The 14,294-nt window shown below is 45.4% G+C and overlaps 1 protein-coding gene across 1 annotated transcript; it reads right to left on the bottom strand.

The window, feature by feature from the left end:
* Window positions 1-13,159: 13,159 nt before the first annotated feature.
* Window positions 13,160-14,294, bottom strand: LOC122427379 (late cornified envelope protein 3B-like). The gene is made up of 2 exons (XM_043446817.1): window positions 14,250-14,294; window positions 13,160-13,702 (listed from the first exon to the last, which is right to left on the bottom strand). Exon 2 carries the CDS (start codon window positions 13,679-13,681, stop codon window positions 13,418-13,420), a length of 264 nt encoding a protein of 87 aa, XP_043302752.1. The 5' UTR covers window positions 13,682-13,702; window positions 14,250-14,294; the 3' UTR covers window positions 13,160-13,417.

Genomic DNA, 14,294 nt, shown 5'->3' with positions numbered 1-14,294 from the left:
TTGCTGCATGGCATGTAGGATCTTCCCAGACCAGGGATCAAACCTGTGTCCCTTGCATTCCAAGGCAAATTCTTAACCACTGGACCACCAGGGAAGCCCTCTTTAAAAAGAATTTTTTTTTTTTTTTTTTTTTTACTGGGGTAAAAGTCACATCATGTAAAATATACTTCTTTGACCATATTTAACGGCACGGTTCAGTGGCACTAAGTACTTTCACTTTGTTGTGAAACTCACCATCACCCATCTCCTGAATCTTTTTATCTTGCTAAAGTGAAACTCTGTCCCCATTAAACAGTGAGTCCCCATTCCCTCTCCCCACCCCCACCCCTGGCCCTGGCACTTACCAATGTACTTTTTGACTCTACGAATTTGACCATTCTAGGTATTTCATATAAGTGGAATCAAACAGTATTTGTCTGCACATAATTATATTGGAATGTGTTTTTAAGGTTAACTTAATATATGTCCTACAAACAAATAAAATTGGGATAGGTAGCCAGAAAATACCTCACAACTTCAATGCCAATTTGAAAGTGTGTTTTCCCAAAGTTCTTATGATCCTAATTTCCTCTCGAAGCTATGGCAGACCCCAGAGAAGAGGCTCAGCAGAAAGGACAGCAGGTGGGCCCCAAGCCCTGAGCAGGAACTTCTGAGACATTTGGCAGGGACTTGATACTCCTCCTAATTTTGTTCCATGACATCTTGGGGAGATTTTATTGCCTCTAGAGGTAGTAAAAAGGCAAATAATTGCACATGACTGCATCAACTTTTAAAAATGACTATTCAGTGCTTGTGGCTCTGAACCCACAATTTAGGGAAACTTTTTGAGCAAAGAAGAGTAGGGAAGTAGAAACTAAATTGAGTGAAGGGAACCTAATTCCAGAGAAAGTGAAAGTTGCTCAGTTGTGTCTGACTCTTTTCGACCCCATGGACTATACAGTCCATGGAATTCTCCAGGCCAGAATACTGGAGGGGGTTGCCTTTCCCTTCTTCAGAAGATCTTCCCAACCCAGGGATTGAACTCAGGTCTCCCTCATTGCAGGTGGATTCTTTACCAGCTGAGAAGAGACCAAATCTTGGAGGTCTTTTCCTTTTTCAATTTGCAGGCAGAAAAATGGGTGGGAGTTGGAGAGGGTGAGAGTGGCAAGTCTTATTTAAGGGACAGCTTCTTACATCTCTAACCTCAGGCCCTTTGAATTTCCATGGTGTTGAGAGGTTTTTTTTTTTTAAATATTTATTTACTTTATTTGGCTGAATCCAGTCTTAGCTGTGGCATGTGGGTCACACAGACTCTTAGCTGCAGCATGTGGGCTTCTCTCTAGTTGTGGCACATGGGCTCCAGAGGGTGAGAGCTCAGTAATTGTGGCATGTGGGCTTAGTTGCCCTGAGGCATGTGGAATCTTAGTTCCCTGACTATGGATCAAATCTATATCCTCTTCATTGGAAGGCAGATTGGTAACCGCTGGCCCACCAGGGAAGTCTCCATGATATCAAGAGTTTTGAGGAGAGAAGGAATCCAAGAACTCCCAACACAGTTCAAATATGTTCCTCAGTCTTCCTATGGCTCTGCTATTCTTGCTTTTATTCATTTATTTATAAAAATCATTAATTCTTTCAAACCACTAGTATTGAAATGACAGAACATGCTATGCTGTGCAAAGGTGATTAAAAAACAAGGAAGCTGCTACCCCTACCCTTAGATTTCACAATGTACTAGGTCCAAGAGGCAAGTAGTGAAATAAACATAAACTAACAGAGGATGTTGCAATAAACATCTGGGGCGTCCTCAGGCTGGAGGTCAGAGTTTTGGGACATCAGTCCTTTGTTCCTCTGCAGTGACTCTGAGTGAATGAGTCACTGAGATGTTGTCATCTGCTATCACTCAGGATGGTTGATGATGAGCAGAGATGTGTAGACTGTACTCTGTCCAGGCACAGTAAATTCAGTCAGGGCAACTAAGAGGAGCTCATAGAATTCAAGAGGCATCTAGTGGTCCACCAGGAAGAAGAGATAATGCTAGTGTGGAGGGGAGAATGAGCTGTGAGAGCACTGGAGGTGTCTAGGACATTGGGGGCAGAATAATAGGGTCATTAAGATTGTCTGCTCTGGAGACAGAAACTGCCAATTTTGAATCTCTCCCTTCTCTTCATAGCTATGTTAAGGAGGTGGTATGCTCCTCCTTAAGGAAAGAAAAAACTATTCATGTGGAAGTACAGTGAACCAGAGCTGCCACAGGTACAACTAAAGATGGGCATAAGAAACCTACAAAAGCATAGTGACATGTCTTGCAAATGAAAAAACCTTTAAGGGCTATTGTGTCAGTATCTTAGTGACTTCAGTATTGATTCTAAGAGAGCCAGGGGTAGTCACTAAGGGAAAAGAGTGATTCAGATTGGCTGGGGTGGCTAAGAGATCAGACCAAAGATGAAAGATAATTGATGGGTGTGATGATGAGTCTGATAACGATAATAAATGTGAACACCTCCTGGAAAGTGGACCAAGGTTGTGGAAAGTGCAGGTACCTCAGGCTGTAGTGTTTTCTTTCTGTGATAATAGACATATATTCCTCACTGAATCATGATGCATTTAAAATCCTGAAGAATGGGACAAATCATTTATATTTCAAATATATCTTAAAATGATTGGTTTTGATAAAACATTATTATTATATTAATTGCATCTGATTATCCTGACACAAGAAAGACTATGGGCATGACCATCTTGTTTTAGTTGCTCCATTTATTGTAACCAAGTAGAAAACCAAGTAGAAGTGATTTCAAGATACTTGTGCCAATGTGATTTTTTGCTGAGCCTTGGGGACTGGCTAAGGAAGACTGAAAGAGGAGGAAGACAGGCCAACCTTCAAACAAACACGTCACCATTGGTACCAGCATTCTATCCCCTTGTCTTACTTAGCTCTCACCTTTGGTGTGGAAACAAGCAGACATTAGATGTCCTTTTTGTTACCCCAACACCAACAATACCCTTTCTCAAAGATTTGTCCCTGATGACTGTCTTCACTGGGTTTAGCAACCATTTACCAGTATCTATCCAAAGCCCAAGGATGAGAATCCAACAGAATATAGAACCACCTTTGTCTAAACCTGCTGCCTTGCAAGGAAATCAGAGGAGGCCTCCCATAACCCACTGGAATGTAAGCTCCCTGAGAGCAGTGATTTTGTCTGTTTTGTTCCTCACTGATTCAAGTACCTAGATGAGTATCACATAAACACTGGTTGAACAAATGAATAATTGAACAAATGGACTTGGGCTTGACCAGGGAAGTTCCCAGGTGAAGATGGGAGAATCTGTCTCTGTAACTGCAGAGTACTCCCTTGCCAGGGGGCAACTTTCAGTGACAGAATCATAACTGACATAAATTCCAGCTACCCTTTTCTACCCTAGTGACGCAATATAAATTTATTTATTTATTTATTTATGGCTGCATTGGGTGCTTTTTCTTCTCGTTGCTGACAGAGTACTTCCTCTCGTTTCAGAGAGCAGAGGCTACTCTGGTTGAAGTGCATGGGGCTCTCATTGTGGAGGCTTTTCTTGTTGCAGAGTATGAGCTCTAGACACACAGACTTCAGTAGTTGTGACTTGCTGGCTCTAGGGCATGCAGGCTTCTGTAGTTGTAGCACATGGGCTCATTAGTTATGGCTCATGGGCCCTAGAATGTTCAGGCTTCAGTAGTTGTGGTTCTTGGGCTCTAGAGCACAGGGTAAGTAGTTGTGGCCCATGGGTTTAGTTCTAGAGATCGTTGGTGGATGTTTCCAGCCGCTGGAGCTCTGGGGCTCTGATATCAGTGGAAGAGACAGAGCTGTGAGGAGTGAGGCAGCGGCTGCTAGACTGGGGTCCCAGCAGGAGACTGGCAAGGGGCTGGCCGCTGAGGTGAGCACTTTGGGAGACATGTGGAGGCTAGCACTGTTGCTGGTTTGCTAGCAGGGCATCTCAGCAGGGGTAAATGACCCAAGAGAGAATAAGATGCATCATATTGCCAAAGCTTCTGATCAACGACTCTTCTCTAATGAGTTTCATAGATCATGTGTTCTACTTTTGAGCTAAGAAATGTGGGAAGGAAAATGAAACCCGATTTAGAGTTAGTCTGGAAAGGTGCTCTTCTTTCTTTGGCCTCTTGTGAGGAAAACACACAGACTCTCTTCTAACTGGGAACAACGTCTTGTCTCCATGTAATCACGGAGGAGAACAAATCCTTTTAGGTAAAGTTTTCTTGAGGATGTCTGGTGGGATAAGTGCATCTCTTAGAACCAGTCTAGGAAGAGGGTGAGGGCATGTGGCCTCTGCGAGTCACAGGCCTGTGGAAACACCCCATAAAGGTGCTCATTGGCCCCACACTCTTCCTGCTGCCTCTTGCTCTGGACCCTCTGCTTCCCACTTCTCTGATGGAGTCCTGGGTTTGTCGTCACAACCCTGCTAGTTCAGGTCCACCCTAGCTGGACATTCTGCTGATTTCATAGGAGCCAGAGGAAGCTGGTTCTGAGTAGGTTGTAGACTGAGTTGCCCAGGACAGGAGTTCCTGGGCGTGTGTTGCACAGCTTGAGTGTGTTGTTGGGGAAGGGTGACAGCACCAAATATTCCCAGCCCAGCTCCGGGCATAAGACAATGTGTTTGATGAAAGGGAACCAGGAAACCTACATAGGTACTTAGCAGAGGCCGTGTCCCATGTGCATATTTTACAGTGGATTGTAGATAGTTGAAGATGACACATAACCTGACTTATAGTGATTAACTAACTGGATAGACAGACAAGTAAATAAGCAGTCTGTTACTATGTTGGTAAGTGCTGCAGTATAAGTGACTAACTACAATTCCTAGTTCTTTGCATATCCTAATTTTCCTGCATGCTCTTTAGGGAGATCAGGTGTGTAAATGTCATCATCTCTTGCCTTGTGGAGTGTTGACTGAACAGAGGATACTGGACATTCAGGGTGGGCTGTGTGTAGAAAATGGATAGAAAATTGAAGATGGGGAGGTGGGGGTCCCAGAGAGAAGCTTACTGGGACCTGGGAAGCAACATGGAACCCGCGGGCAGAGAAGGAGTGGAGACAAATCAGGGCTGGACTGGAGGGCAAGTTTAGAGAAAGAAACTGCAATAATTGGGGTGACAAGAATCACAGTTCACCTATGACAAAATCAAGATCTAAGGGAATGTGTGTTCTTCATAAAGGAAGACTCCTAACCATACAGAGTCAGGAGTGATTCGATTCTTCTGCTTGAACCAGTTAAGGAAAGTATGCAGACATGAATGATCAGGTTGGCTTTGATGGAGATGGTTCTGTTGAATGTGTTATGAGGTCTATGGTAGTGTTGGGTGCATCTCACCTACTGGAGCTGACCTCATAGGGTCGATGTTTTTTGTATGATCCATTGATACAAGCTGAATGTTATTTCCCCAGTGAATTTCATTTTAGTTTTAGAGATGAATCTCTCATCCAATTACTCCCTAATATTAAAATAAATATATTTTGCTGTATATTTTTAAGATAATTCACAGGGTTATAACAAAATGTTATACATATTTGAATTAAATTAAAGTTATATTTTTCAATGGAAACTGAATTGTGTTCATGACAGAGAGGGATGCAATTTTCATCTTCCCATTCCCCCTGGCACTTGAGAATATAGCAGTGCCATGACTTACTTCAAATTGCCTGTGGGAGCATAACTGCACTGTGCCACAGGGAGGGAAAGCTCATTCTAAATGTGGATGGGGTGGGAAGAGTTTGGGCATTTACATCCTCATCAGCCTTTTCCTGCCTCCAACATGGGAGCTAGTTTCAGGATCTATGATTGAGTTGCCATTTTACTCATATTGTTGAGAGTTCTCTGAGTAGATCATAGACTGGAAGGAGGCACTTTCTCATGGTAGCTGGATGGTAGGGCTGAAAATAACTTTAGTTGAGTGGCTTATTTACTTCTTAGGAGTAAAATCTCTTGTTACTGGGATTCAAAATTGGGGAGGAAGTTCTGAAATTTCTAAACATTCCAGAACTGTGTGTGGAGACTTCTTTCCTCTTCATGATGTGCAATGGGGATCTGTGGGCCTTTCTGCGGCCCCATCCTAGACTGAATGGCTTGGGGGTGATGTTGCTCATCAATTTGATCTCCCTTCCAAGGAGCTCCCATTTCTCAGTCCTCCACTTCTCATCAGAGTGGAAACTCCACGGGCCCGAGTTTGAGCATATGTCCTATGATGACAGACCAGTGGCTGGGAGACCATAGCCTGGCCACTTGCTCCAAACACGAGAGGGACTCTCTGAGGGTCACCTCAATGAAGGATGCCATCCTTGGAGCTCTGGTTTCCTGGGGTGGAATTTGGCCTGGCTGGATAAATCCTGGGGGATTCCAAGTCTTGGTAGTGCCAATGGGATGATGCCAGCAGTGGTGGAAATGCCCAGGTTTGGCTCCTCAGAAAGCATTGTAATCAGGCCATCTAAATTATTTGTTGTTGTTCAGTCACTAAGTAACGTTCAACATTTTGTGACCTCATGGAGGAGCACGTCAGGCTCCTCTGTCCTCCACTATCTCCTGGAGTTTGCTCAAATTCATGTCCATTGAGTTGGTGGTGCTATCTAACCATCTCATCCTCTGCTGCCCCCTTCTTCTTCTGACTTCAATCTTTCCCAGCATCAGGGTCTTTTCCAGTGAGTTGGCTCTTCGCATCAGGTGGCCAAAGTATCAGGGCTCCAGCTTCAGCATCAGTTCTTCCAATGAATATTCAGGGATGATTTACTTTAGTTTAGGATTGACTGTTTTGATCTTCTTGCTGTCCAAGGGACTCTCAAGAGTCTTCTCCCAGCACTACATTTTGAAAGCATTAATTCTTTGGTGCTCAGCCTTCTTTATGGTCCAGGTCTCACATCTGCACATGACTACTGGGAAAACCATAATTATTGACTATACAGCCCTTTGACACCAAAGTAATGTCTCTGCTTTTGAATATACTGCCTAGATTTGTCATAGCTTCCTTTAAAAATAAATGATAAACTTGAAAAGTGAAAAATATTTCTCTGTTTACTGAAAAACGCAGCTCCTGCTCAGTTCAGGACTATCCCATCACCAAAACCATTAACAAGGCTGTGGCAAGCAGCTGGGTCATTCTTATGAAGGATGGGATGAGAGGATCTAAAAATGCCACCTGGTCTGCTAATCTAAAACATTTTCCTATCTATTCTCTTCTGAGTCCTAACCCCTCCTTGAATAATATTTTCACATTTTGAGATATACAACACCTCTCTAATGACCATGGAGAATGTTCCAGAATGTTCTAAGATTCCAGGATCAGAGGGGTTTTTTGTTGCTATGCTGAAAGTACCAAAGCTGAAAAGAAAATATCCATGCAAGTTCATCTTCTAAACAAACTAGAGAGGCCCAATCTCATCCCCCCAGGATTTGTTCAGAAAAAGCAGAGCTGCTCTGGCCCCTACAATCACTCCCACCAGACTGGCCCAGGGTGTACAGCAGAGAGCTGACAAGTGGATTATCTTCTGTACAGAGAGAGGCTGAGCAGTGTGTCCCTACCCACTACAGGAGGGCTGGACTGTGCTGGGGGAGGGGAGCATTAGAGACAGAAGTTGTGTGCTGAATTACATTGAGCTGCACTGACCTTTTTGTCCTAGATATGGAATCTGCCTGAGATAGTATTAAGAGAAATTCAGCAAAGTGCAGAAGACAGTGACTGGATAAAGATAAAAGTATTTTCTTTCTGTAACTCACTGAGTTCAGCTTGTTTAATAAAGCAGTTAAAGGCCCTCTGAAGATCTCCATTCCAAGGCTTTCTCTGAGCTCTTTCCCCTTTTATACTATAAGCCAACTAGGAACATAATCCCAAGGACTGGGCCATGTTCAACAGGTTGCATTTAGGACAAACTTCCTTTTTAATATTATTAACCATTACTCCAAGAACTCACCTTGAGCTTCCCTTGTAACTCAGATGGTAAAGAATCCACCTGCAATGGCAGGAGACCCAGGTTCAATCTCTGGCTCGGGAAGATCCCTTAGAGAAAGAATGGCAATCCATTCCAGTGTTCTTGCATGGAGAATCCCATGTATAGAGGAGCCTGGTGAGGGGCGGGGGGCTACAGTCCATGGGATTGCAGAGTCAGACATGACTGGGCAACTAACACTTGCTTACTTAATGTTTTCACTGGGGCTTCCCAGGTGGCTCAGTGGTAAAGAATTTACCTGCCGATGCAGGAGATGCGGGTTCAACCGCTGGATTGGGAAGATCCCCTGGAGAAGGAAATGGCAACCCACCCCAGTATTCTGGCCTGGGAAATCCCAGGACAGAGGAGCCTGATGGTCTTCAGTCCATGGTGTCACAAAAGGGTCAGACATGATTTAATGACAAACAACAACATACAGCCATTACTCCAAGAGATCAATATTTCATAGTCAAGAAACTATGAAATGCTGTGTAAGATATCAACCCTGAGAAACTATATGTTCTCAAACCTCATCTCTACTAAGCCCCAACCCCCGACCAGGTCCTGAGTTCATATGAGTCACCTGTGGGTGACTAGGAACTTGTCTTCCGTGTCCTTGGGCATTGTTTCAGGTCAGTGTGGGGATCTGGAAATGCTGAGGAATGGGTGGACTTATTGAGTGGTGAGGCTGGGGGCCTTCAGGCACAAAGGACTGGCAGAGGGCACGCGGGTGGAGCTGGAAGGAACAGTCATTAATTCACAAAGCTGTGCGCCTTTACCTTCCAGCACCTAGAAGGGGGAGCCAAGCAGTAACCAAGAGAGGGGATGGGTTTTGAAGATCAGAGAGGATGAGATCACTGGAACAGCCTTAGTAGCTTCAATGGATAGGGACTTCTTAGAAGATCAAGTCCCATGAGATGGAGGAGACACAATGGAAGCGTTGGAGGGTGTGAACATCTGTGTGTCGCTCACCTGTCGTCCATAAAAGAACATGAAATCTTTCTGGTCTCTACTCTCACCAGCTACTTCCTTCATCTCTTGACCCCAATTTCGTACCTGATCATATTTTCTCATAACTTCTTGCACATCCTGACAGTGGGGAGGAAAGTGGACCTGACGGATCTGTATCTGTGCCTTGAGTAGGAGAGACAGCTTAATGACTGCTCGTGGGCCCTCAGGGTCCTTCTGGCATCTGGGAGAACACAGAGAGATCTCCGCATCACTCACCACAGGGTTCAGTGTTACGGCAGCTGGAGAGAAAGGGAACAGGAGCTTTTCTGATGGAAGGGATTTGGAAGCCCCCCAAATTGTCCAAATACTTGTCCTTTAAAACTTTCTGTGAGCCTGTCATTTCTTATTTTTCTTTTATTCCATATTCTTTCCCTCACTCCCTCCCTCTTTCCCTCCCTCCCGCCTTCCTTTTCTAACGTATGTTGAGCTGATTTGAGTCCTTGTAATCTTCATTCCTGGGCTTCTCTGATGGTTTAGCAGATGAAGAATCTGCCTGCAATGCAGGAGACCCAGGTTCAATCCCTGGGTCAGGAAGATCACCTGGAGGAGGGCATGGAAACCCTCTCCAATATTCTTGCCTGAAAAATTCCATGGACAGAGGAGCCAGGTGGGCTACAGTCCAAAGGGTCGCAAAGAGTCAGACACAACCAAGCACACAGACCATCAACAATCTTCATTCCTAGGTCCTCCATACCTTCCTGGGCAGTTGCCAAGAGTTTTCTTTTATAAGGAAAGTCATAGGACTCCTCAAATACCCTGTGCCTCAGATGTACTATGTGTGTGTGTGTGTGTGTGTGTGTGTGTGTGTTGGGGGCGGGTGGGGTCCTCGGGCCCTGAGTCAGAGCCTTTGGGCATCAGTCCCCTTTTGTCTGCAGTGACTCTGAGGGGAAGTTGCATCCAGATGTTGTCACTTAGGATCACTTAGGGCTGATGGATGGGATGAGGACCCTGGCCCGTTAAAAAAAAAAAACAAACAGTACTTGTACAACTGGCAGGAACAGAGGGGTAGATCTTTGGCATGTCCATGGGCAGTCAGCCCAGATGGTGATGCCAAGAGGCGCTCACAGAACCCAAGAGTCCTCATTAGAGGGGTGAGGTCCTGCTGGTGCTGAGGGAGAATGGGGCTGCTTGGGCATTCATCTGGAGTCAGATATTCTGTTTGTGTTTGCATTCTGGCTTCTCCCATTAACAGCTAGTATCTGGGAAAGGGGGGGGGGGGAAAGACAAAAACTATAAAGTGATAGAGGCACAAGAGACCAAAGATGTGAGGAGTAAAATAAGAGACAGAGACAAGTACTCTGCAGAAGGTTTGTCAATTAAGATACATCTAGGGACTTCCCTGGTGGCCCAGTGGTTAAGACTCTGATTCCACTGTAGCGGGCATGGGTTCTAATCCTGGTCAGGGAAGATCCTACACACCACATGGAGTGGCGCAAAAAAAAAAAAAAGTAAACTGGTTGGTTCTTTAAAGAAAAAAAAAGATATATCTAAAGGTCACTGTTGTTAGTGCCTTAGTGACTATATTATTTATTCTAGGAGCTCCAGAAATAGTATGGGGAGGGAGGGATTCATGCTGGCTGGGGTGGTTAAGGGAGATTAGCTCAGCTGTGAATCAAACTGACTGGGTGCGGTGATGACGAGGGTGATAATGGTGAGTAGCAGCGATTAACCAAATGTTTTGGAAATTTCAGTTATGTAAGCTGTTTGCTATTTCGCCCTTGCACCTTTTATAACATTGGAGATGCATTGCTCTCTGAAACATCACATTTAAGAAGAGGGCACATCCTTTCAATTTCAATGATTATTAATTACAATGATGACAAAATACTATTATTTTCTATGAACATTTATGAAAAGTATGTGTCTGGTTATCCTTGTACAGGAAGGCCTGATGTGCAGCCATCTCTTTTCAGATGATTAAAAAAAGAATATTCATGGGAAGAAAAGAGCACCTCTAAGAAGGTATTTACTCACTGGGACTGTAGAATAAGGGAGGGGGCCGGAGAAAGGGCATGAGGATGCCGTCTGCTCATGCACTAACCTTGTTCCAGCGGTTTTTAATAATCTGCCCCCACTCCATTCTCGACTGCTGTCTTTGGATATGGGAGCTATCATATGTTCAACGTCCTTTTTTTTTGTTACCACCAAAGCCACTATCTCAAAGGGTCAATATTTTCTCCAGGCTAGATGTTTTCTCTGGGTTTATTAAGCCAGCACCAGTGTCCACTCACCCTGAGTATGAGGCCAACTGAGAAGAGAGTCATTGTGTTTCACTCGACATTGTGTATAAAACAATCAACTGTTGCCTGTAGACCCATTTGAATGCAAGTTCTCGAGAGAAGAAATGTAGTCTCTGATTCCCAACCATATCCCCAGTGCCTAGAACTGAACACACAATAGATGCTCAATAAAAATGAACTGAATAGATAAACTGGTCCAAGGACAGGACCTGGAGTCACCTGGATGAGCTTTGGGGAGTCTGATTTTCTCCACGTCTGGGCTCCATGTTAAAGATGCTCTCATGTTACTTCTAGCTTCCCAAGACCCCCTTGGAATGTTAGCTAGAAGCTGTCCTGGTTGACCCTGCTCCTTTCTCTCTCTCTCTCTCTCTTTAACTCAGCCATAGCTGTGACTATGTAAGCCCTTCAGGTGGTAGTTAGAGGTGCTTCTGAATCTCCACGTCTTCTTCCGCAGCCTCTGTCAGGCAGCATGCTCTAATCCTGCAGCTTTGTTCAGCTTGTGGAATAAGGTTTCCGGTCCGCACAGGGCTGCAGGGCCTGCGGTCTCCAGCTCTGACACTTTGCATTCCAGGTTTGCAGGCTCTTCCCTGGGAGCCAGCTTGTCAACCACTTCCAGGAGTTACCTTGCCCTGCCAAAGGCCGAGCAGTCTGCTGATTTCTAACCCAACTTAAACTAATGGCCGGAACTGGGACTCCTGCTCCAGGGAATCATGTCTCATCTGTTAGAAGGAGTTGGCGTGTATCTGGAATTAATCTCCTTGGAGGCTTTTTGACTTCCAAATTTTACGAGTTAACTTCCAGGTTTGATAAAATCATTTTCTAGTTTAAGGTTGCAAAGTTTTCCAGTTTTGCTCCCCCGCTCAGTTCCTAACATCATCTTCATATAGTATTTACAATTGACTATAGTTGAGTTCTGACACTGTCTGACTTTCCAGGTGTCAGACTGAGATGTTACTCCTGGCTCACACTTAGGAACATTATTTCAGCCTCAGAAATGTCTGAGTTTCACAAGTTAGGCTAAAACATGGTACTTTATTTAGCTTCACGATAGTGTAGAATTAAAATTTAATCAATTATATAGAATTCCAGCAACACTTCTCATTTTCTCTTTTTCCTAAAATTCTCATTTCACATGCTCCAGTCATCTCATTAACTAAACTCCCAGCCACACCATTCCCCCTAGACCTCATTCAATCCTTCACTCACCTTTCATCTCCCCCTGCATTTTCATAGAGTCCATGGAGTTAACTTTCCTTCCTTAGATGTATCTTCTTCCTCTATCTTTTTTTTTGTAAATTAATTGATTTATTTTAATTGGAGGCTAATTATAATATTGTAGTGATTTTTGCCATACATTCATATGACTCGGCCATGGGTTACATGTATCCCCCATCCTGAACCCACCTCCCACCTCCCTCCCCATCCCATCCCTCAGGGTGATCCCAGTGCTCTGGCCCTGAGTGCCCTGTCTCATGCATCGAACCTGGACTGGCGATCTGTTTCACATATGGTAATATAAGCTATTCTCTCAAATCATCCCACCCTTGCCTTCTCCCACAGAGTCCAAAAGTCTGTTCTTTACATCTGTGTCTTTTCCTCAGCTTATTTCCACTTTCCTTGCCTCTGGAATCCCTGTTTATTTCGGACTCAGAAACAGCTTACTAAAATAACAGAACTCCCATATCACACCCTGGCAATTCCCAGGTTGTATCAGGACCCACTGCATGTTTCGAGGGAAGTTAGTCCTTTCACTGAGAGGTGCAAGACCTAAGCCAATAGGTCTCCATTCCAACTGAAAACTCATGGTCCTTCATGAATGGAGGGGGAAATGAACTGCTCTCTTCTGATCCAGAGCTCAGATTTTGCCTCCAGAACCTTGTGTGGATTGTGTTGGCCATTAGGGGATCTGGTGGAGGGGAGGGGAGGACAGAGTGAAACGACACATGAGCCTGGAAATGAGGAAGAAAAGCTTTATTTTTTCACAGGGTCAGGCACAGGCTCTGCTGATCATCAGCAGGTGCAGGAGGTGGGGACCTGTGAGATCCTGGAGATCAGACAGAAAGAGCCCTCCAGAGAGAGCTCCGAACCCTGCGCGGGAACATCCCCTGGCTCAGTCTGGGCAAATGAGAGTGGGGTGTCCGGGAAAGGATGCCTCAGGTTGGGGCTTTTCCTTGGCCCTTGGATTCTTGTTTCCTTTGAAATCAACATCAGGAGGCCAGGTCAGCAGCAGCCCCCAGAGCCCTGGCCACAGCCGGAGCGTCCGGACTGCAGACCACCATCACCATCGCAGGAGCCCGAGCTCTGGCGCCGGCAGTGGTGGGACCTGCGGCGCCTGTGGGGGCCCAGGCAGCAGCCGCCCTCGGAGGTGGGGGTGCAGCCTGAGGAGGCGGGAGGCAGGCACTGGGCTGGGCTCTTTGGGGGGCACTTGGGGGAGGGGCACTTGGGAGGGGGCTGGCACTGCTGCTGGTTCTGCTGGCAGGACATCTCGGCGGGAGGTCAGTGAGCCTGGGCAAAACAAAATCACCTTGTCAGCCTGGAATCCACAGTCCAGTGTTTCCCCACTCTTGGTTTCCCGATCCCTCTCTTGTCAGGCCAGCTGCTTCTTAAGCCAGGGCCGCAGGAGGGAGAGGGACACTGATGTGGAGTTAATTTGATCATGCAAGATGCCTCCTACATTGCTCTCCACCCAGGATCCCATGGTGCCAATCCAACTGAGCATCCAGACCTTTGTATCTCAAAGGAAACACACAAGGGATGTACCCATTTGAGGAAAGTATTCTGAAAAGTGAATATCACAGGAACCGTGTGTAGACATGAATAGAAAGAACATGGGAAGTGTCATGAGCTCCTGTGACCTTTGCAGTTCCCAGAATTCTTGTCACATCCCAAAGGAACTCCTTCCTGACCCTTACACCACCCCCTTGGCTGCCTTCTCTGCAACCATACTTCTGGGATTTCATTTCAGGTCCCTTTGGTTTCCCCTTTTCTGCTATGATCTCAGGGTTCCTTTCCAGCATCTCAGGTAGAGTTCCAGTCCCTGCTAGATACTCACCAGGTGCCAGAAGGGAGGAGAAGTCTGTTTCTGAGGAGGCTGTGG

This window comes from Cervus canadensis, chromosome 2 (assembly GCF_019320065.1).
Source record: "Cervus canadensis isolate Bull #8, Minnesota chromosome 2, ASM1932006v1, whole genome shotgun sequence".
NCBI classification, from domain to species: Eukaryota; Metazoa; Chordata; class Mammalia; order Artiodactyla; family Cervidae; genus Cervus; species Cervus canadensis.
The sequence above is the reverse complement of the archived record's forward strand: the minus strand, read 5'-3'. Positions and strand labels throughout refer to the sequence as shown.

What these genes read in the sequence shown, in the direction of transcription:
- LOC122427379 (XM_043446817.1), bottom strand. Translation starts at nt 13,681, where the DNA reads ATGTCCTGCCAGCAGAACCAGCAGCAGTGCCAGCCCCCTCCCAAGTGC.